The 21363-nt window shown below is 38.6% G+C and overlaps 1 protein-coding gene across 6 annotated transcripts in view; it reads left to right on the top strand.

The window, feature by feature from the left end:
* The window catches only part of Cnot4 (CCR4-NOT transcription complex subunit 4), a 111035-nt gene that overhangs the window by 50196 nt on the left and 39476 nt on the right, over positions 1 to 21363 (top strand). For 3 of the 6 annotated variants that reach the window (XM_051151739.1, XM_051151741.1, XM_051151743.1), the window contains exons 2-7: positions 1186 to 1451; positions 3236 to 3433; positions 11085 to 11171; positions 11925 to 12026; positions 12887 to 13012; positions 16819 to 16952. In XM_051151739.1, the coding sequence (XP_051007696.1) occupies positions 1278 to 1451; positions 3236 to 3433; positions 11085 to 11171; positions 11925 to 12026; positions 12887 to 13012; positions 16819 to 16952 (821 nt within the window). In that variant the 5' untranslated portion in view covers positions 1186 to 1277. The remainder of the gene's footprint in view (positions 1 to 1185; positions 1452 to 3235; positions 3434 to 11084; positions 11172 to 11924; positions 12027 to 12886; positions 13013 to 16818; positions 16953 to 21363) is intronic. The other 3 variants (XM_051151740.1, XM_051151742.1, XM_051151744.1) reach the window with 1 other exon arrangement.

The following is a 21363-nucleotide window of genomic DNA, read 5'->3' on the forward strand; positions in this document are numbered from 1 at the left end:
TCAGCAATGTCATTTATTCTCATACTCTCTTCAGTGTAACTTTTAGAATCACTCTGTTTTATTGTGTGTGTTGTTTTTAAACCATTGTGATGGGGGAAGTGCATCAAGACGTAGGTTAGTTTACAGCTTTTCCATTTTCAACTGCAAATAATTATTTCAGCTTACCCTTTAGCATGAAATTGTTAACTGTGGTTTTCACCTCTCTATAACTTAATAAGAATTCACATTTCACAAAACATGATTGGGATAGAAAAGTCAATTTGTTCTCTTACTATTTCTTACAGGCTTTTTGTAGCACCTCTTACAAGAATATTTTATAAAACTATGCTTAGCAGTTTTCACTGGCATAGCATCACATAGTTGTAAACAGTTATGGCATGTTGCTTAGTTTTGAGCTATAATTTTTCTGGCAAGAATTTGATAGTAATATGTAGGTGTAGGTGATTAAATCTTAGTTTGGGGGCCTTTTTGTAAATTGTAAATTGTGATACAGATAGGCAGAAGTAGTACTAACTTTTAAGTGAAAGAACCAGTTCAGTATGTGTTTTTTGTTTTGTTTTATTTTTCACAGCAGGGTTTCTCTGTGTAGCCTTGGCTGTCCTGGACTCACTTTGTGGACCAGACTGGCCTTGAACTCAGAAGTATCCACCTGCCTCTGCCTCCTGAGTGCTTGGATTAAAGCTGTGCACCACTACTGCCTGGCAGTATGCACGGTTTTAAACTTAGTATTATTACAAAAGAGAACGAGTATGTTGACGTGAGAGTGTCACGGTGTGTGTGTGTAGAAAGAGAGTGAGTATGTTGGCATGCACATGGCACGGTGTGTGTGTATGTTGTGTAGAGGTCAAAGGAAAACTTTAAGGAGTCGGCTCTCTCCCCTGTGGACTCTGGTGATAGCCCTCGGGTTGTTAGGGTTGTGTAGTCAGCTCTTACCCACAGAGCCATCTCATTGCTCGCAGAGTTCTTATAAAGTTTATTGTATTTTTCTTAAAACGTGTTATAAACAGTGTTTAGATCAGTATTAAATGTCTTAGCTGGAAAAATATGGGAATCTTTTACATTTCTTCTGCATCTGAAACTAATTAATTCCAGTTCTTTTTTCTTGATATTCATAGATTTTGATTATAGCAAAAGTTGATATTTTTCCTGTAGTCAATGGTATGTTTTTAATTTCTTCTCATGCAGGTCTTCAGAGTTCTACATTTTAGCTTTCAGTGCTGAATTTCCTTCTCCCTTAAGTTATTATAAACTTTTGCTGCTGTCAAACAAGCGTGAAAATGTCTCGCAGTCCTGATGCAAAGGAAGACCCTGTGGAATGCCCTCTTTGCATGGAGCCCTTGGAGATAGACGATATTAACTTTTTCCCTTGCACCTGTGGCTACCAGATATGCCGGTTTTGTTGGCATCGAATTCGCACTGATGAGAATGGGCTTTGTCCTGCATGTAGAAAGGTAAGTGCTGCAAACCAGCTTTTTTTTGTATATAGGTTCTTTCCTGTCCAGTATTAACTGTATAATTCATTCCCCATGAGTACGAGTGATTGCTTTTACAACAAACATTGTGCCGTCTTTAAGGAGCAATGAACTAGAAGGGGTCAAGTGCTGCCTTTGCTGTGTTAGCTAGCTATGTGGCATCTGTAAAGTCATACAATCTCTGACCAAAAAGATAGACGAAGTCCTGGTGCTTGCTGATTTAGAGGACTGGTAAAGAACTAATGAGTGTGGCTATGATAATGTGGAGCTGAAAACCGTGATCTGTATGTGGGGTTATTTCACTTTTGTCTTTTAGTACTTAATAGGAGAGGCATTTAACCAGGGTTAAGAAGCAGAAAGGGGCATTCTGCCATTCAGCTGACTGTTGCCTCTTTTATTCAATTGTGCAACCCAGCCCATGGGATGGTGCCACCCACATTAAGGTGGGTCTTCCCTCTTCAGTTAGTCTTCTGGAAACACCCTTAGAGATATACCTCTGTATGATTCTAAATCCAGTCAGACTGACAATGAAAATTAATTATTACGTCTTCCCTGGGATCTTTATACTCAGTTTTGTGTAATTGTCTTCCATTTATCATGTTATTAGTAGTACCAGTAACTGATTCTGTAGTACTTATCTATGTGGAGCATATTTTAATCATTAGCTCTCTTTTTACATCTGTAGAAGCCCCCTGGCTAAGATTCCATTTTATAGCTGAGAAGGCTAGGGCAGAGTGGTTGCATGGTTTTACATCAGGTTGCTGGGATTCAAAACCTGGCGTTCTGAGTCCACATTCTTGGTCTACCAGTGGTCTTGGTATTAGCTGTAGGAAGGAAAATACTATAATCTTGAGAAGGAAAAGACAGAAACATGCAGCAGAAATTGCTAGTGTTTTTTGAGGGCACAATGATAATTATAATTGTTTTATGGGCATTACTTAATCTTTACATTAAATTTTAGTGTTTTTTGTACTTTATACTGAGGTTTAGGGATTGAGTTGTTTAAAGACACTTAGCCAGTAATGTTAGAAATAAATTTGAACTCTTGAGCCAGAGTCTAAATATTTATGTTCCATATCTCTTCCTATTAGACTAGGAATATATTTTAAAACAAACAAACAAACAAAATAAAAAAGGATATGGGCTAAGGACGTGGCTTAGTAGGTTAGGTACCTACTCTGTACTCCTAAGTTGGATCCTGACTATCCATGTAAAAATCAGGAGTGTTTCTCTGACCTTTCACCTGAGCGCTAGGGAATGATCTTAGAGCTCGCTGGCCTGCTAGCATAGCTATCGGTGACCTCCAGATTCAGTGAGAAACCTGCTTCAAAGAAGTGAGGCAGAGGCCTCCACTGTGCATACACCAGCATATAGAAACAAGCATATAACTTACATAGTATTTTAGCACATACTAGGATTTCCTTAAATATTTGTTGATTATAACATATAAAAATCCATATTTTGTTGAAAGAATTATCTTCTTTGCCCTTTACACATCAGCCAAGAAGCATAATCATCTAAGAACTGTGTGAGAAGGTGTTACGGGAATACCTAGATGGTTGCTTTGATATTTATGCTGAAAGTAGTCTCTGCTAAGCTTTAAAAAATAAGTTTTAGAATTCTTAATAAAAATATTTTTGAAGCAATTGAAAAATCAGAAGAAGAGAAACTAACAATCACACTTGCCACTCAGAATTGTATATATATCATTTATGCAGTTTTTCTGTTAATATTTAATGCTAACTTCACCTTGTTTATTATAGCCATATCCAGAAGACCCAGCAGTTTATAAACCACTTTCCCAGGAAGAATTGCAAAGGATAAAGAATGAGAAAAAACAGAAGCAAAATGAGAGAAAGCAGAAAATTTCAGAAAATCGAAAACATTTGGCTAGTGTACGTGTTGTACAAAAAAATCTCGTCTTTGTTGTAGGTCTGTCCCAGCGCCTTGCTGACCCAGAAGTAAGTCCTTTTCTGCTTTTATTGCTGTGTGGTAGTCTTCTGTGTTCGCATGTCTTATTTGAAAATAATAGTTGATCCTGATAAAATGTAAGACTCTTCTGCAATAATAAATCTTGGGAGGAAGTATGAATGTAAAAATAATTTTAATAATATTTAAGAACCAGTGGCTATCTGGGTGTCGTGGCACACGCCTTTAATCTGAGAACTCAGGAGGAAGAGGCTGTCAGATGTCTAGGCCAGCTTGGTCTGCAAATCCAATCCAGGACAGGCAAGGCTCTGTTACGGAGAAACCCTGTCTCAAAAAACCAAAACCAAACCAAACAGAAACAGAAGAACCAGTGGCCAGAACCGTAGGGTGGTGGTTAGTCCTATAATCCCAGCACTCAGGAGGCAGAGGCAGCCAGAGACCTGAGTTGAAGGCCAGCCTGGACTACAGAGAGAGTTCCAGGACAGCCAGGGAGGGCTACAGAGAGAGAGACCTTGTCTCAAAAAACAAACAACAACAAGAAAAGAAACAGTGGCCAATTGTGCTCTTAGGCTTGCCTTAATCTTTCTAGGCTTCAGTTTCTTCAATTGTGAAACTAAGGGCTTGAACTAAAAGTCCCTTTTAGTGATGACAGCCTGTGAAAATGGATAATGACATGCTTAAGGTTAACATGAGTTGTGAATCGTTTTTTGTTTTTGGTTTTTTTGTTTGTTTGTTTGTTTGTTTTGTTTTTTTCTCTTTTTTGTAGCTGTGTGGACCAAGTAATTGGAGACACAGTTACATGAATCACACTAAGTAATTTTAATGAGCTGCCCACATAGCAGTGTGTGTGCTCTGGTACATGTGTGGAGGTCAGGAGTTTTCAGGGCTCACTTCTCTACTTTCCCTTTGTGGGTTCTGGGGGTTGAAGTCAGGTCATCAGGCCTAACAGTGAGTGCCTTTATGAGCTGAGCATCTCAGTGCTCCCCACGTGGTAACTCTTGCTCACTTAGAAGTGTTATACTGTGCCATCATTCTTTACTTGGTCATTTGGAGCCAGTTTTAGGGAAAGAAGGAGAATTTGACTAAGTGAAATAAAAGATCAAGTTATTTTTGTTTGTTTGTTTGTTTGTTTTTGTGGTTCAATTTCCTACTTGATGACTCTTAACCTTTCTCTTTTTTCCTTCTTCAGTTAGTCTCATCGACATGACTCTGAGCTCACACTTCCTTGTGGGCTTTGGATGTGTGCCTGCCAGTTTTTAACTCCACTATACTGTGAAGTGTTGACAAGGTTCTTGGGAGGGAAAATTGAAGCTAGTATCAGTTAGCATGCTTGCCTTAGTAGGATAGCACTGAATTTGGAGAGTCTTCCAGAATAAATCCTTGAAAACTGTTTGAGGTAACATTCCTCATGATGCTGGCAATTAGCTCTGTGGTAATGCACTCACTTAGGCTGTTTTCAGTAGCTTTTCACTGTGGCAAATACCTGGTAGGGCAGTAGGGGTACACTTAAAACAAGTTTCTGTCTGAACTTCAGGCTGTTGTTAACGTGCTTGATTGCTGTCCGCCTGAGGTTAGACAGACTATCCTGCTGGCAGCTGAATGTGGCAGGAGGCTCCTCCTGCCATGTAGCCAATAGGCAGAAAGACAGGCAAAATAAAAGGCTGGGAACAAGATACTTTTGAAAGGCACACCTCAGTGACCCACTTGATCTTCATGGCCCCACTTGCCATAGTTTCTACCACCTCCCAGTAATCCCTTCAGTTATGAGTCCATCAGGAAATTGATCACTGATTAGGCTGCAGACCAAGCCTTCAGCAATGGTTTGTTTGTGGGACTAACTTCTTATCTGTCTCGTTCTGTACAAGACTAGATTATAGTCCTGGATTTATGGGTTTGTACTGAGGCTTTAAAATGCCTGCAGATCCATAGAGGAGAAGCTCGGGGAGCTGTTACTTGGAAGAACCTATCATGAGTATTAACAATGAATGCAACTCAGGAATTCCTAGGATCTGGGCCAGCACAATGGCTCAAGGAGTACGGTTGCTTGCTGTGGAAGCCTTAGACTTGACTTCAATCCTTGGATCCCATGTACTGGTAGGAGGGGATCAACTCTGCAGAGCTGTTCTTTGACTTCCCTGTGTGTACCATGGTATATGTTCATGGCCCTGTCCTGCCCTCTGCTGCCACCACACAAAGAATTACTAGGATTCTAGGTCCACGGAACTTGGCAGTAGCGTTTTATATCATATACAGGAGACTTGCTTCTTTTCACAGGGGTTGGCCAAGAAGTCATACCTGTAATGTGTGTATTCAGGCTACTAAAGCAAAAGGGCCATGACTTTGGGCCCAACCTGGCTACTTAATGAGTGCCAGGCCTTCCTGAGCTAAGGAAGTAGGACGTCGTCCCGAGAAACAAAAATAAAATACTCAAAGAGAAAGGGATTTCAATAAGGAATATTAAGGAAAGAGTTCATTTTAGATCCACAGTGTCACTTGAGCAGTCACTCACACCTTCCATTTTGTTTGTAAGCTTCTACTTTTCTACTTTCCTCAGGTAGACACAATTCCACCTCTCTTTTGACCACTTTCCTTGAATATGACTAAAATTTCGCACTAATTGTCTCCCTGTCCCTTTTAACTCTGCCTCTGAAACTGTTTTATTATTTGTGCATGCGTGCATGTTACTGAGGGGCACACATGCATGATGTGGGTGCTACAGGAGAACGCCTTCACCTTTATGTGGGCTCCAGGGATAGAACTCAGGCTGTCCGGTGTGCACAGTAGGAGCTTTCCCTGCGAGCCACCTTGCTGGTCCTTTCTGTCCTTTGTTACTTTTTCCTAATCTTTTTGATTACTTTGCCTTTCTGAAATTGCTACTTCAATAACTTCTGGGACTTTCATCTTGATTTGAGAGCTTTAAGTGTGAATTTACCTTTTGTTTGTTTGTCTATCTTTAGTTTAGCCAGCTCTAATATTGGAAGCAATGTGGATCCACACTAGAAGTGGATTGACTATCAAGTATGTTCTTTTATTAGTCAGTAGGAAAAATTTTTTATAAGCTATGGTAATTTGACGCCAATTAACAGGTAATTATATATATCTTAAAAGTCCTAAAATTTCAGGTTTATGGAGCTATTCATTCTTATTAAAATTTGAATTTTGTAAATACATACAGTGATACCGAAGATAAATTAGATATCAAGTTTACAGGCTAGTGGAGAAGACAGAAATCAAGTTCACACATTCTTGAGTACTTATAAAAAGAGAAGTAGAAGGCTGGAGAGATGGGTCAGCAATTAAGAGCACTTACTGCTCTTGCAGAGGACCCAAGTTCTGTTCCCAGCATCTATGTGATAGTTCACAGTCATCTTTAACTCCAGTTCTAAGGATCTCGACATCCTCTTCTGGTCTCTGAGGGCAGTGCACGCACATGGTGAGCCTACATGTATGCAGGCAAAACACACAGAAAAACAAACAAACCGACAAACTTTCCAAGGAAAGGATAATTAAGATCAGCTTTGAGAATTAATACTATTAGCTAGGCAGCAAATAAGGTCAAATTAGTATCCCAGGTATGTGGTAGCCCTAGAGAGTATTTCATTTGAGGAATTAAGAGTCTGCACAACCATTTCATTTTATAAACTGTAAACTGAGGCAAAGGCAAGGTAAGCAGCTTGTTTGTTATGATAGATCTGCTATTCTGGGGTATTCTGTCCTGATGATTGCTTCATTAATCCATTCATCATTTACGCATGTAGCATCTGATTGCCACGTTTTTGCTTTTCTTAGTGTCCATGAATCCTTAACTGTGTTCCCAAAGAATACTTCTTTCTATGTTTTATCAGTTGTTTAGGTAAAGATCTAGTGTTTGCGTTAATATGGAATGTTTAAAATTGTTTCAATTTCCTTTGCTGTAATAGCCTATCTCTCATTTCAACTGCTGGTCATTTGCTGGTACTTAAGAGGCCTATCAGGGTTACTGTAGTACACATACATGTTTTTGTTTTTCTTTTGAGACAGAGTCTATTTCTTGCCCATACTGGTCTTGAACTCTTGAAAATCCCCCTGCTTTAGCCTTCTGTGTTACAAGCTACCACACCTAGATCTTTATGTAATTTTTTCTCTTAATACTAACACAATTCAGTTTTTTTTTGTTTTTTAATTTAAAATCTATTGAGTAAGGCACTGAGCATTTACAGTATACAAAACAGTGCCTGCTTTTTTGCAGAGGTAACAACAGTCCTGGATGAGGAGCATTGTTTGCTTTAGTGGCAGTTGGGGATAGCAGACCTTTGCAGGGAAGGTATACTGGTCTTTGCTGTCTTTGGGGTAAAGTGCTTCGCGCAGAGGGAATGTCCAGGTGTTATTGAGTGAGAAATGCCTCTTTATGTAATCTTGGTCTGAAAGACTGGAGCTGAATGATGAGAAATGTAGTTGGGGTAAGTAAAGTTGCACTTAATTATGAGAGCTTTGTTAGCAATGCTGAAGACTTTTCATTTTATCCTGAAGGTAGTGGAAAGCTATTGAATGTTTTTAGTAGAATGGCATGCTAGATTTGTGCTCTGAAAATACCATTCTGGCCTTCATCTGGACATGTCAATGTAATATTATATCTATATTGTTTGCCAGAAAGTATTTCCATAAATCAGTGGTCTTCAATTCTAAAAGTGGTTCATTGCCCGCTTTAAAAAAATAAATAAATAAGAAAATTAATATTGTAAACCATATCTTCCTCCCCCCCCCCCTTGGTTTTTGTTTTGTTAGATCATATTCATTTGTATTTTCCTATGCATTCTTATGTGGTATAGAGTGTTTGAATCAGAATATTTTGGGGAAAGGCCTGTATTGATAACTTCCCAAAGCCCCCAAATTACTTCTAATATACAACCAGAAACCACTTTTCTTGAATGAAATACTACCCATCTTTTTCTTAATGATTTTTTAATAATTGTACTTGACCCACCAACAATGTTTGATGCAGGCACCCTACTTCCTAAATAATGGTCCTTGGATTTGCCTTTGCCTTTACTGCTGTAAGCCTGCACTCTACCCACAGCCAGACAGACGGAAGCCTTCATTTTCTTAAAGTCTTTTTCCACCTTTCTCTCTTAATCAGAGTAACACTCAGGTCCCTCAGAAGGGCTTGCACACTGCATAGCTTCATGTTAGATTACCTCCCTGGGCACAGAGGCCACTGTGCTCCTGTCTGAGAGAAAATGACACATGTTTCCTTGGGCTAGTCTAAGCTCTTGATTTCTTCTGTGGGCTAAACACTCTTGTACCAGGTGGGATGCCTGTATTCTAGTTTCCAGGAGACAACATGTTTCACAGAAGAGAAAAATAAAAACATCCATAGCATATAACACCTTCAAAAAGACAGGGAGGAAGAAATCTTTGAAACAAGTCAAGAAGTATACATATAATATAGGACACTTAGATAAACAAACAAAAAGTATGAACAGAAGCCCCAAAAGACATTCCAACTTCTTTGAAAAGGCTAACAAGAACAATTCAGTGTTTTAAATAATCCCTAAGACAGTTAAAAATGAATTTTTGATGGTATACTCTCTCCTATGTATTCCAAAACAGACACATGAAGGGAGACAACAATGAGAAGGCCTTTTCTGCACATGCGTGCTTTGGCATAGGCACTCGCAAACCTACTGTGCTCTGTGGCCTTTTAAGCTAGAAGCACTTAGTATCATTTTGGAGTTGACTGTGTCAGTTCTTAGGCCTTAGACCTATTGGAGCTGTGTTTCTTTTTTAACTTGTCTCAAATGATTTGTGTTAATGTTCAATTTCTTGGGGTAGTGTTTTTAACACTACTTTCCGTCTAATTTGTAGAATCACTAAATATGGCAGTTAAAATTACAGATTTTTACAGGTATATGTTTTGACAACTTAAATACCATGAAATGATGTGATTTCTGTAAAAGCTAGTACAATTTCAAAGTATAGTCTTATCTTAATTACATATTATCTATGAATTCAGTTTATGTCAGTATTATGAGAAAATACTTTATGTTTAATAATATGAAGCTTCAAGCTTCCCTTAACTATAACCAGGCCTCACAGCTACATGCATGTCTTGTGGGACATTCAGAAAGTATACAGGAGCCACGGTTGGGTAGGGCTAGTTTGGCCCGTGGAGGAATCCCCCTGGCTTTTATCCTCTAAATGCTAGGAGTGTTTCCCTCTTACTTTAAAGTCACCCTTCCCCCAATTAAAAGCCCCTTTAGTGCTTCCTTCATTGAGAACTGCTGCTCTAAACTCACTAATGGTAAGAGCTACTGATGCAGAACAGCTGTGTGCTGCCAGCCTTGGGGAGCAGGTGCTTTAACTTACCTGAATTGATATTTTTCCAGCTGCAATATTGAACTCAGTTTTAAATTCTACTGGCCAGAAAACCCCCTTTCAAACTATTTTCTTCTCCATCCTTTAGCCCTGAAGCTGTCTGGGGATGATGTGTCATTTCATTAGCTACTATTACTGTTCTATCAGTCAAGGAGTCTAGGTAGGAAAAAAAAGAAGTGGAAAACCAGTGTAGTTACCTTTTAATCCATGAAAATTCGCTGTGTATAACCTTATATTTATAAACACCCAAATACAGTGAGATTAGTTTGTATTAAGTTGAATACTGTTGAGACTTATTGGCACAATACAGACTGTTCATTGAGGAAGAGGTTGCTGTCTATAAAGTTCTAGGAGAAGAACAAAATTTAATGTTGAGGTAATTACAAGTTATGGGAAAGATTTTGTGTCATAATATTCTGATCACATTAGCCAAGGTTTGTAAGTTTGTAAGGAAATCTAAAAGTCTACTGTAGTGATGACAGAATAGCAGAGGTAAGAGAGATAGGAGGACAAGTGAACACTAGGAAGTAGCTAAGGTACTAGGGGAAGAAATGTAAGTTCGTTCTCCAAATGTGACTTAGCAGCAAAGACTGCAGGGAGGAACAACCTTTGAGACAGTTACAACGTAATAAAATTTACTGAGATAGGAAATTATGTACACAGTGATAAATCATAAAACACTAAACGTTGAGGAGACACTGTTACATATTTGGGATTTAGTAATCATGCCGTAGTGTAATATACAATAGATTTATGAGACATAAATGTCACTGCTTATGCCTGTTCTTTGTCTCTCTTCTCAAATATGATTTTGATCATTATTTTGATCATTAACTCATAAAAATTACCTATGAATGACAATACAGTTAAATTCTGTTAAGGTAATATCCCATAGATTATTAATACAAATATTAGAACATAATAATTCAGACTTCATAAGTCCCAGTTCCTATTTAGTGTTTGAAAAAAGGTAGCTCTTAAGACTCTTTAAGCTTGACATGGTGGCGCACGCCTTTAATCCCAGCACTCAGGCGGCAGAGACAGGCAGATTGCTGTGAGTTCGAGGCCAGCCTGGTCTACAAAGTGAGCACAGGACAGCCAATGCTACACAGAGAAACCTTGTCTAGAAAAACCAAAAAATGAAATAACATAAAACAAAATGCCCCGTGAGTCAGCTACATAAACATACTTAGGAGACAGTTCCATTATTGGAAACTTTAAAATGACCTCTGTGCTTTTCATTGACAAGGGATGGTGAATGTTCCCATTATCAGGATAAAGGTGATTAAAATGGGGACAGTTTATGCCTTATTTCTTCTTCTTTTATAGGTTTTAAAACGACCAGAATATTTTGGGAAGTTTGGTAAAATACATAAAGTTGTCATCAATAATAGCACATCATATGCAGGCTCACAGGTAACTCATTATAGGGATTTTTGCCTTTCTTCCCTAGGTCTGGGCTTGACCTGGCCTGTCAGAAGGATAACTTGCTTTCTGCAGTCAGAAAGCTTGAGGGTCAAAGGAGTTTAAGTGACATTGCTATTGGTGGGCTGGGGAGCTTTTGTGTTTACTTGATCCCTCAGGACTTAGAGTGAATTACTTGATAGAATAAAAGGGAAATAGAAAATAAAATTAACGGATGGGTTAAAGGGTGGTGGTGGTGAGGACTTAGTCTGCTACCAAGCAACCTGGTAATTAGATAACGATTTATAATCAGTAATAATTTTAGATACTGAAAACTTAATACAGCAACATTGTCATACTGGCAGTAGTTAACAACTTGTATAGATCATGTTTATTTCTCAGAATGTTTAGTTTGATATATTGTCTTTAAATCTGTCATTTTAAATTTTCACTTTTAAACGTTTTTGTAAGTTTCACAATTCTGTCGAGTTACTTTAAAAAAAAATAGGGTAAGGGGAAAAAAGTGAAGGAAAGATACTATTTTATTTACCTATGTTATAATCCACTTATAGCTCTTAAATGAGCTATTAAAAGGAGCAGCATTATATAAAAAGCTACTGCTTTTAATTATTGCCATGATTTTTAAAAACAGTAGTAGTAGTAAACAAAACAGCTATAGAATTTCATAAACAAGTTGTAAAAGAATTTTCTTTTTCAATATTAATTTGAAACTAATAATTTGGAATGGGATGTGCTTTGCTTTAGGGTCCGAGTGCCAGTGCTTACGTAACCTATATACGGTCAGAAGATGCTCTCAGAGCAATACAGTGTGTTAACAATGTGGTGGTAGATGGCAGGACTCTTAAGGTAATGTGTTTCTCTTGATTTTTTTTTTTTCCTTTCTGGTCTTTTAAGAGGAAGGAATACGATTAGAAAGTAGAGGAGTGCCTGGCATTTAAATGGTAACTTTGAAGGCATTTAATTTAAAGATTGTCTATTAGATTTCCATAATAACCAATGATACACAAATAATTCAATACTAACTTAGAAGGGTCCTATTTTATTTACTGGATAGGAATACACATTTTTAGAGGATCATCCTTTAAAAATGTTAACTTTCAGCTGGGCGTAGTGGCGCACGCCTTCAATCCCAGCGCTCGGGAGGCAGAGGCAGGCAGATCACTGTGAGTTCAAGGCCAGCCTGGTCTACAGAGTGAGTCCAGGAGAGCCAAGGCTACACAGAGAAACCCTGTCCTGAACCCCCACCCCCAAAATGTAAACTTTCATGTATTTCTTATTTTATGAAACTAGAACTGTTCTCATCAGAAACAGATAATAGTTTTGATTTGTAGTCATTAAACACCTGATCTTTGCCTTACGTTCCGGCATGTTCCCAATCAATGTAAAGGGAAGAAGGACAGCATAGCTAGTAGGAAAAGGGGGACTTCCCTTCTTCAGTATGGAGCTACTTAAATACCTACTCCTGATGCCGAGAGAAGATTTGATTTGTAAATTCTGGAACCCTTGTCTGTTTTCTCTAGATTTTCTAAGTAAATGTCTGTAGTAACTCTACCAGAAATAGTTCAGCTCCCTAGTGTTCTCAGTCATGTTTTGTTCTGCTGTGTCTAATCTTATGTGAAGCAAAAACATTAATCATAGGAATTCACATTGTGGTATCAATTCATATTTTGAGTCTTCTTTCCCCTGCTCCCCTCTTTTTCCTACAGGCATCTTTAGGTACAACGAAATACTGCAGTTACTTCTTAAAGAATATGCAGTGTCCAAAGCCTGACTGCATGTATCTACATGAATTGGGAGATGAGGCAGCCAGCTTCACAAAAGAGGAAATGCAGGTAGTAAACTCATGTGACTTACCAATTTAGTACAAAAAGGAGTTTTAAAGTTAAAATTGTAAAGACAAAGATTTGCATTTTTGAAAAAAACCAACATTACTTTAAAGTAGCATTTTCCAAAGTCTCTTATAAAATGTCTTCTGCGGACATGGTTAAGTTAGAAAATCAGCAAGCTCATTTGTTGCAAAATGTTGCAGAGGCTTTACTGTGCTAAGCATCTACTCTAGAGGAAAACTAAGCTGACCACAGGAAGCACTGTTGGGGACTCTGCTTTAAGGAGAATGTCAGCAGTATGAAGGCCAAGGAGTTAAAGTCTTCTAGTACTTGGAGCTTTTGTTTGGTTGAATGTTTGATTGGATTTTGGGTTTTCAAGATAGAGTTTCTATGTGTAGTTTTGGCTGTCCTGGAACTTGCTCTGTATAGACCAGGCTGGCCTCAAACTCACAGAGATCTGCCTGCCTGGGCTTCCAGAGTTCTGGGATTAAAGCCACCACCATGCCCAGCTTCTGTTGGGTTTTTTGTTGTTGCTTTTGTTTGTTTTGGTTCAAGATGTATTCTTTATAGAGTATTCTAGGAAATAATAATCTGTCCAATGATGCTGGTAGCATTTTCATGCAGTGACTCTCCTTTGAAAGTGTCCACAGAGTAGTCAGTGTCCTATAAAAGGTGACTTGAGGGCTTAATATCCTATCTTCTCTTTTACATTTCCTCTTCTCCTGTCTCCTTTCAATTTATAGTATAAACATGCTTTTACAAGTAACAATGTTGACCATGCGGCATATTAAAATGAGGATTATACCAAAGTACAATGCTGCAGTTCCCTTTTGTAGATGAGGACTTCAGATTGTTGCTGAATCTTTTGCTGGACTTTTGCAGAAATACTTCTCATTTAGAAGGTGGGGGGCATTCCTTGCTACTTTCTATTCCAGGTCAAACTAGAAAAATATGAGCTCCTTTAAAGGCAGATTGAAAAACAGCATGAAGTTTTGTCTCTTTTGATTTGTAGTTAATGCGGATTAAGTCCCATTATAATAAACAACTTGGTGGTTCTTGACAGTATTGTCTTTGAAATTCAAAAAACAGTTAAAAATAATGATATTCAACAGGGCAAAGTACATCTTTTCAATTAGTGCTTTTAAACGTTTTGTTTGTTTATGAGTGATTTAAAAAATAAGACTTAGAATTCTGAGTATGTGTGCACTTGTGTAAGGCATATATGAGCGTGTGCAGGTGCCCTCCCCTTTACAAGTGTCGGGGAAACCAGAGAAGCACATGGAGTGCCTTTCTAGATGGCTCTCCGCCTTAAGTTTTGAGACAAGGTCTGTTTGGTGAGACTGGGTGATAAGAGGGCCCTACTGTCCTACTGTCTTCTCCATGTATGTTCTGTTTTGTTAACACACACACACACACACACACACACACACACACACACACACACACACACACACACACGAGCCCTGAGCTCACATGTTTGCATAGCAGCATTTTGCCTACTGAGTCATCTCCTAGCTCCTGGATTAAACTTATTGGATGAAATCTAGATAGCATTTCAAATTGGATTTTAAGTAACATCTACATACTTAACACTATTACAGTGAAAATTTGTCTAAGGATTTCCAAATCCAAGTTGATCTCATGAAAATCTGTTATTGAACAGTAGGTGAAAAATGCATATGTTGGGATTTTAACTGCATGTATGAACTACACCATAATTACGTATGTATCAGGCTGAGCCATAATAGTTCCTTCAGTATTGATCACAGAACTTTGTAGGTGGTTCATGTTTTATAGATGAAAAATTTCACATCTAAAATATCTTAAAACTCATGCATAGTATATTCTTTTTATGTTAAAGAATTATTTTGATAATTTCTTTGCTGAAATATTTCTCACTATAGAAAGATAATTTGAGCAAATTGTATTGTTGCAAAACCCACAAATTATTTTTCCTTGTTGCTATACACTCAAAATTGAGCAACCAGCGTGAGTGTTAGAGGAGGGAGCAGTACAATGCGTGCTGCAAATGAGGTAGTTGTTTGTGCTCAGTTAGATGGTACTACCCTCCCTTCCTATTGCATTTTATTTTGTTGTATTTTCATTTTGCCACAACACTTACATAAGACACAGTCCTAATCCAGTCAATGTTCCCATAGTAAGACACACATGCAGATGGTAAAAAGCCATTCAGAAGACTTTACATTGCCATTTATTTTTGTTTACAGTTTACTTCTATAGCAAATCTTTGCTTGATTTCTCCTATACCATTTGTGACATTGCCTTTTGATAGAAAGCTACCCCAACTGCAATATAGCGGGTGCCAGCACATTTTCTGTGAAGGCCAGCCTCATAAGTATTTTAGGATTCCTGGGCTGTGCGGCATCTGTCGCTGTGCTCCGCTATCCCTAACACTTCACTCCAGCCCTGTAGCAAGAAAGCATGTGGACATTGTATGAACGGGGAACCAGATTGTGCCCAGTGAAACAGTGTGTATAAAACAAGAGGCTGGCAGTAAATGCCTCACTCCTGGTTTAGAGTTTAATACGTCAATTTTTATATGTTATTAGTAGAGAGAAAGTAGAGAATAGAAACAAATTAATGGCAATTTTACTTGGTGTCAAGACAAAGAAAAAAATGTAAGAAAACTATGGATTCATTGTGTTATAGATCTCTAAGTAAGACCAGAAATCTATTGGTAAATTTTGTATAATCATCAGATGTTCTAGTTTCCTTCTACTTGCTGTGACAAACAGCGTGGCCAAAAGCAATTTATGGGAGAAAAGGGGGTGTATTTCAGTGTACAGATTTTAGTTCACCTTTAGGGAAGTCAGGGCAAGAACTCATGGAGGAATGCTACCTGCTTTCCTGCTGGTCTGCTTATACACGCTAGTTTTCTTCCTTCCTTCCTTCCTTCCTTCCTTTCTTTCTTTCTTTCTTTCTTTCTTTCTTTCTTTCTTTCTTTCTGTTTTTCAAGACAAGGTTTTCTGTGTAGCCTTGGCTGTCCTGGACTCACTTTGTAGACCAGGCTGGCCTCAAACTCACAGTGATCCACCTGCCTCTGCTTCCCAAGTGCTGGGATTAAAGGTGTGCACCACCACGCCTGGCACACACTAGTTTTCTTTTCTAGCCCAGGAATAGTATTGTCCACAGCGGGCTGGTCCAGGGTCTCCTACACCAATTAACAATGAAGATAACCCCCATAGACCACTGTGGTCTGGCAGTTCCTCAACTGGCATTCCCTTCTTGGGTGATTTTTGATGTGTCAAGTTAACAATGAAAGCTAACTGGGCATCACAAAACTCAGTAATGACCTATTATAGGGCTTAGTTGTGTGAAAGAAATGAAGTAGTTTAAAATTTTGTATTGTATGTATTTACTCATGTGTGTGCGCGCGCGTGCACACATGGCACAACACGTATGTGGAGGCCAGAGGATAGCTTGCAGGGATTTGGTTCTCTCTGGCCATATGTGTTTTTCAGGGATAAACTCAGGTTGTCAGGCTTGCCGACAAGTACCTTTGCCCACTGCGGCATCTCAGCGGCCGCCTTCTGGTCCGTTGCTTTAGTTCTCTCCTATGGTGCTGCTGGGGCACTTTGGGCTGTGGAGTATCTGTAGTATAACTTGACTGGAATAACTTGTTGGTTTAAAACTTTGGTCGCATCATCCTCATGTTTCTTTGACTCTGTGAAAAAAACTCTAATGTTCTATTTATGGTGCTTTTAATAATTCAGAAAGTAACCAAGTATTTCATACCAGAACGTGTTTGTTTGTTTGAATCCCACTGCAGTTTTAATTTCTTCTTTTATTAGGCGGGTAAACACCAAGAGTATGAACAGAAGCTACTCCAAGAGTTATATAAATTAAATCCCAATTTTCTTCAGCTATCTACGGGTTCAGTTGATAAAAATAAGAACAAAGTGACACCATTGCAGAGGTATGATACGTAAGTACCGATATTATTCCAGTCAAATGTCTTTCCCTCCTGTTTGTCACTCTTTTCATCGTGTATGTTTTTTAGGCAAAATTCATAACAAGATCTATCATTTCTGCACCATCTTCAGCTATATAGAAGTGCTAGGTCATACCTTTTGAGTGTGATTTTTATTTTATTTCATTTTGAGGCAGGGTCTTACAAAGTAGTGCCTACTCTCCTGGAACTCATTATGTAGAACAGGCTAGCATTGAACTCATAGAGATCCTCCTGCCTCTGCCCCCTCTGGTTTCTGAGATTCAAGCCATGGCTAAGTTTGAATTTCTGCTGCTCACTGCTCTCTGGTAACACTAGGCTTCTTGATGCCTTCACTTTTGGCTCTCATTTACAAACTAACTTGTGCCCAGGAACACCTTTCATGTTGACAGAAAATCAGAGAGCTTGGTACAGTTTTCACATCTCTAATTGGGCAGGTGCAAGAGGATTACAAGTTTGAGGTCGGAGTCTGAGCTACATAGCAAGTTCTTGGCTTTCTCTGGCTTGTACAAAATACGAACCCTGTGTTGGGTAGGGAAGGAGTATTAGATATAGAAAACTCTTGCTACTCAATTTAATGTTTCTCACTGACATAATAAAGGAGAAAACATATTATAAAAGAGAAAGTGGTAGTTACCTAAAGTGTTGTGTGTTTGGGTTACAAGTGTGCGCGGCTGTTTAGTCTGAGGAAGCACTGATGGTACATCCTGTGAGGACATATCACATATTCAGTCTTACCTCTGAGAACAAATAACCTCTCTATCTTCTACCTCTAACATGGTTTGGGTAAGAGATGCTGAATGAATGTTTAAATACATTTTATAATTTTTAGTACAAAGTTCTTGCTCATGTGATGGTCTTCATGTGTTAAACTGTACTTTGCTAAAAGTTGTCCGAAAATGATATAGTTAAATAATAGTTTTGGAATTTTATTATATCCTAAATATTCTTTCAGTGATGTTTTAATGTTCAACTTTAAATAGTAGAGCCTAGTATCTAGTAAAATAACTAGTTTTCAAATATATCAATAAAAATTATTGTCAGTCTTTCTTTAAACATGTTCTTGTGTTTAAAATATTAAAGGAGATGTTTATTCCCTTTGACGCAAAAGATTATTTAAATACTAAATACTATTTAAATGTGAGTGGAGGTTTTTTTTTTTTTTTTTTTTTTCTTTTTTTTTTGGTGCATCTACACATAATGTATATAGCTGTTTAGGTAGAATTGAGCATAAAGCAGAAAGTCACTATATTAAATAATGTGAGGTTTATTTACATTGAAGTTAAGAATAGAAGCTGAATGAAACCATATCTTTTGGGTTGAACAAACTGACCCTCTCTATTGTTTTTAAAATTACAAGTATTATCTGTAGGCCTGGCTAGCAATGAATCAAGACACAGACACTTGTTATATTTTTAAGATAGCCTTAGTTAACCTGGGGCAGGGCAGATATCAATCCTCTAAATTGCCTCCCATAGTGGGCCATGCCATCTGCTTCTAATAACTTCTGTCAAGCTCCCTTCCATCCATAATTCCATATACTTGCTAATGTTCTTCATCTGGACTGGATTCTCCATCCACGCCGCGGGCCATGTGCTTCTCCTCCAGCTAACCCATGGCACCCTTCCTCCCTTCACTTCAGATCTCCTTTCCCCTCTGGCGGTGTCCTTCTTCCCAGAATTCCTCTCTCTCCTAGCCCTACCTAGCTCCTTTGCCCTGCCCAGGTGGGATGGCTTTTTATTAAGCAAAAGTTTGGTCAGAGACTGTAAGCACTAATTAGCATCAAAATACATCAGACCACCCCTCAACACCTCTCCTTTGATGTTTGTATTACTCTTTCTAGATGATGCACCATGTGCTAATTACCTAACACTTCTGTGGTGCTTGATAAAAGAATGAGATTTTTACAGTAAACATGTCTGTTATAAACATGTCTGTTATACTTGCATTTATATACACCACTGCCATTATTAGCATAGTTTTTTTCTCTATGATTATGTTGCTTTAAAATGATGGAATTCAAGTGCTGAGAACAGAAAACAAGGAAGCCATGTAATTGTAATGTATAAGGATGGGTATTGTATTTTATAGCCTGGGGCTTTCCTGTAGATTGAGACATTATTTGTGTAACAGCTGAAGATTATAAGGAAATGGTACCTGGCTGGGCGACTGTGCTGTAGACACTAAATGGGCCTAGTGAGAAGAATCACAGAGTGTACAAACCGCACAGCATGGGTGGTCATGGCTCGATCACTGTGGGAAAATGAAGATGTTAAGCTCAGACTGAAGTGAAGGAAGATGTAGATAAAATGTGATGTGCTTATTTAATCTTAATAGTCCTGTGCCACAGATAAGAAAACTAACACCGAGTTAAGTGTTAGCAAGCATTCCACACAAGTGAGCTATAGAGACCAGATTCTGACCAAAATCCCTGTCATTTTAAAGGAGAAATTGCAAGAAAAGAGTTTACTATTAGGCACATTAATTCAATTAAATGAAACCATGTCATAACCATATGTATTTTGACTGAAAATCTGTTGAGGCATACTAGAGTGTAACTTCCAAAAGAATTGATAGTGTTTTAAGCTTCCTTCAACCACAAATAGAGGGCACTAGTATATTAGCTAGTAAAGGTATTGAAAGAAAAACTTCTATAGGAATTTATCAGCTTTTATTCCATGGAGAGGAAGTGTGTATTGTTGTTACTACTGCCACTGCCATAGTTATTGTCATCTGTTTGTGGTGTTGTGTATCAGATCCATGGCCTTGTGTGTGCTAGACAGAACCCTTCACCACTGGCCACCATCTCCCAGTTCGCTTTTGAAATAGCAGGACTACATTCTTACTGAACATGAAGTGCCCTCTGATGGGCAGGTGCCATCGAATGCCTTAGTTATAGATTGCACTGGAAGAATCGTGCATTAATCCCGTTCTCTAGATTCATTTGCATTACTTGTATCTCTAAGGCTAAAAAAAAGGTATAGTTTGTCCAAAATGTACAAGATACTTTCAAGCAGAGCTCGTTAAAGCATGAATAGATGTTAAGATACCTGTGAACTCTGAAATGTTTTGCAAAATTTTACATGTCCATTGTTTTGATATGGAGACATTGCTGAGCTGCTGGCTAGAGAACAGTGGCTCTCAGTGTGGACAGGAGCTGCAAAGCTGGCCTGCGTTCTGTGGATCTACAGAAAGACTCTCTTCTTCTACTGTAGACAAACAACTTAAAGCCTTCATTTTTATTTTTGCATAAAACTCAGAGCTGTTTATTAAATGAGCAATACTCTGAAAAGCTTGGCTACTTAACATTAAAATTGACTAATTGCAATTGACTAATTGACTAATTTGGTTTTCTGCTTTGAATTCTATCTTTCAGTTTCTGTCAGTCCCATTCTGATTTAAATGTAGTTACTGCACATGGAGGGGAGCTATTAAGTGATCTGAGTGATCTTACTCCACCTAAATTGTCTGTAGTTAAAAAAGATTACTAAGGCCACTGATTTAAAGGATCTGTGTATGAAGTTAGATGAAATTTTGGGGTGATTGGACCTCCCCACTTCACAGTAAGTAGTACCAGAGACTCAGCGGTAAAAGTGCAGCAGTTTATGATCCTGTAAGGTAGGGAACCAATTCAAAGTGACAGGCAGGCCGATCAGCCGCCATTGTCCTCTTCCTCTTCTTCTTCCTCCCCCTCCTCTTCCTCCTCCTTCCCCCTCCTTTTCCTTCTTCTTCCTCCTTTTTCTTTCTTTCTTCTTCTCCTTCTGTCTTTCTGGTTTTTCCATCTTCTTTCTTTTTTTCTTTTTGTTTTTTCAGACAGGGTTTCTCTGTGTAGTGCTAGGTGTCCCAGAACTCACTCTGTAGACCAGGCTAACCTCAAATTCAGAGATCATCCTGCCTCTGACTCCCCAAGTGCTGGGAATAAAAGCCTGCACCACCGCAGTCCAGGAAAATGCTCATTCTTATATTCCTGTGAGGATCCCTTCCTCCTCCTCATTATTTGCTGAGTACTCAGGGAGGCTTCTCTATGTCGCCTGGTTTTATTACCCACTCCCTTCAATGCGTGTGCTTAGTCATGCAGCATGGCCTGCATTTTTCCACCCTGAGATTAAGCTTTAGGTTTGAATGAAAGGTAGCTAAAAGACCTAGGCAAACAGGCACTTGCTGTTTGGGCAGGGAATCCAGTGCCCCCTGTTTATCTGAACCCCAACCTCATTTGAAGTACTTTTATATTAAAAAGGAGCCATTGTGTTTTATTTTTCACTTAGTGAGTCAGGAGAGGCATGGCTGAAGATAGAGCATTGAGGGACTGAGGAAATGGCTCAGCAGATAATGGCATTTGTTACAAAAGCATGAAGATTTGGGTTAATCTCAAGCATGCCTGTAACCT

This window comes from Acomys russatus, chromosome 10, assembly GCF_903995435.1.
Source record: "Acomys russatus chromosome 10, mAcoRus1.1, whole genome shotgun sequence".
Taxonomy (NCBI): Eukaryota; Metazoa; Chordata; class Mammalia; order Rodentia; family Muridae; genus Acomys; species Acomys russatus.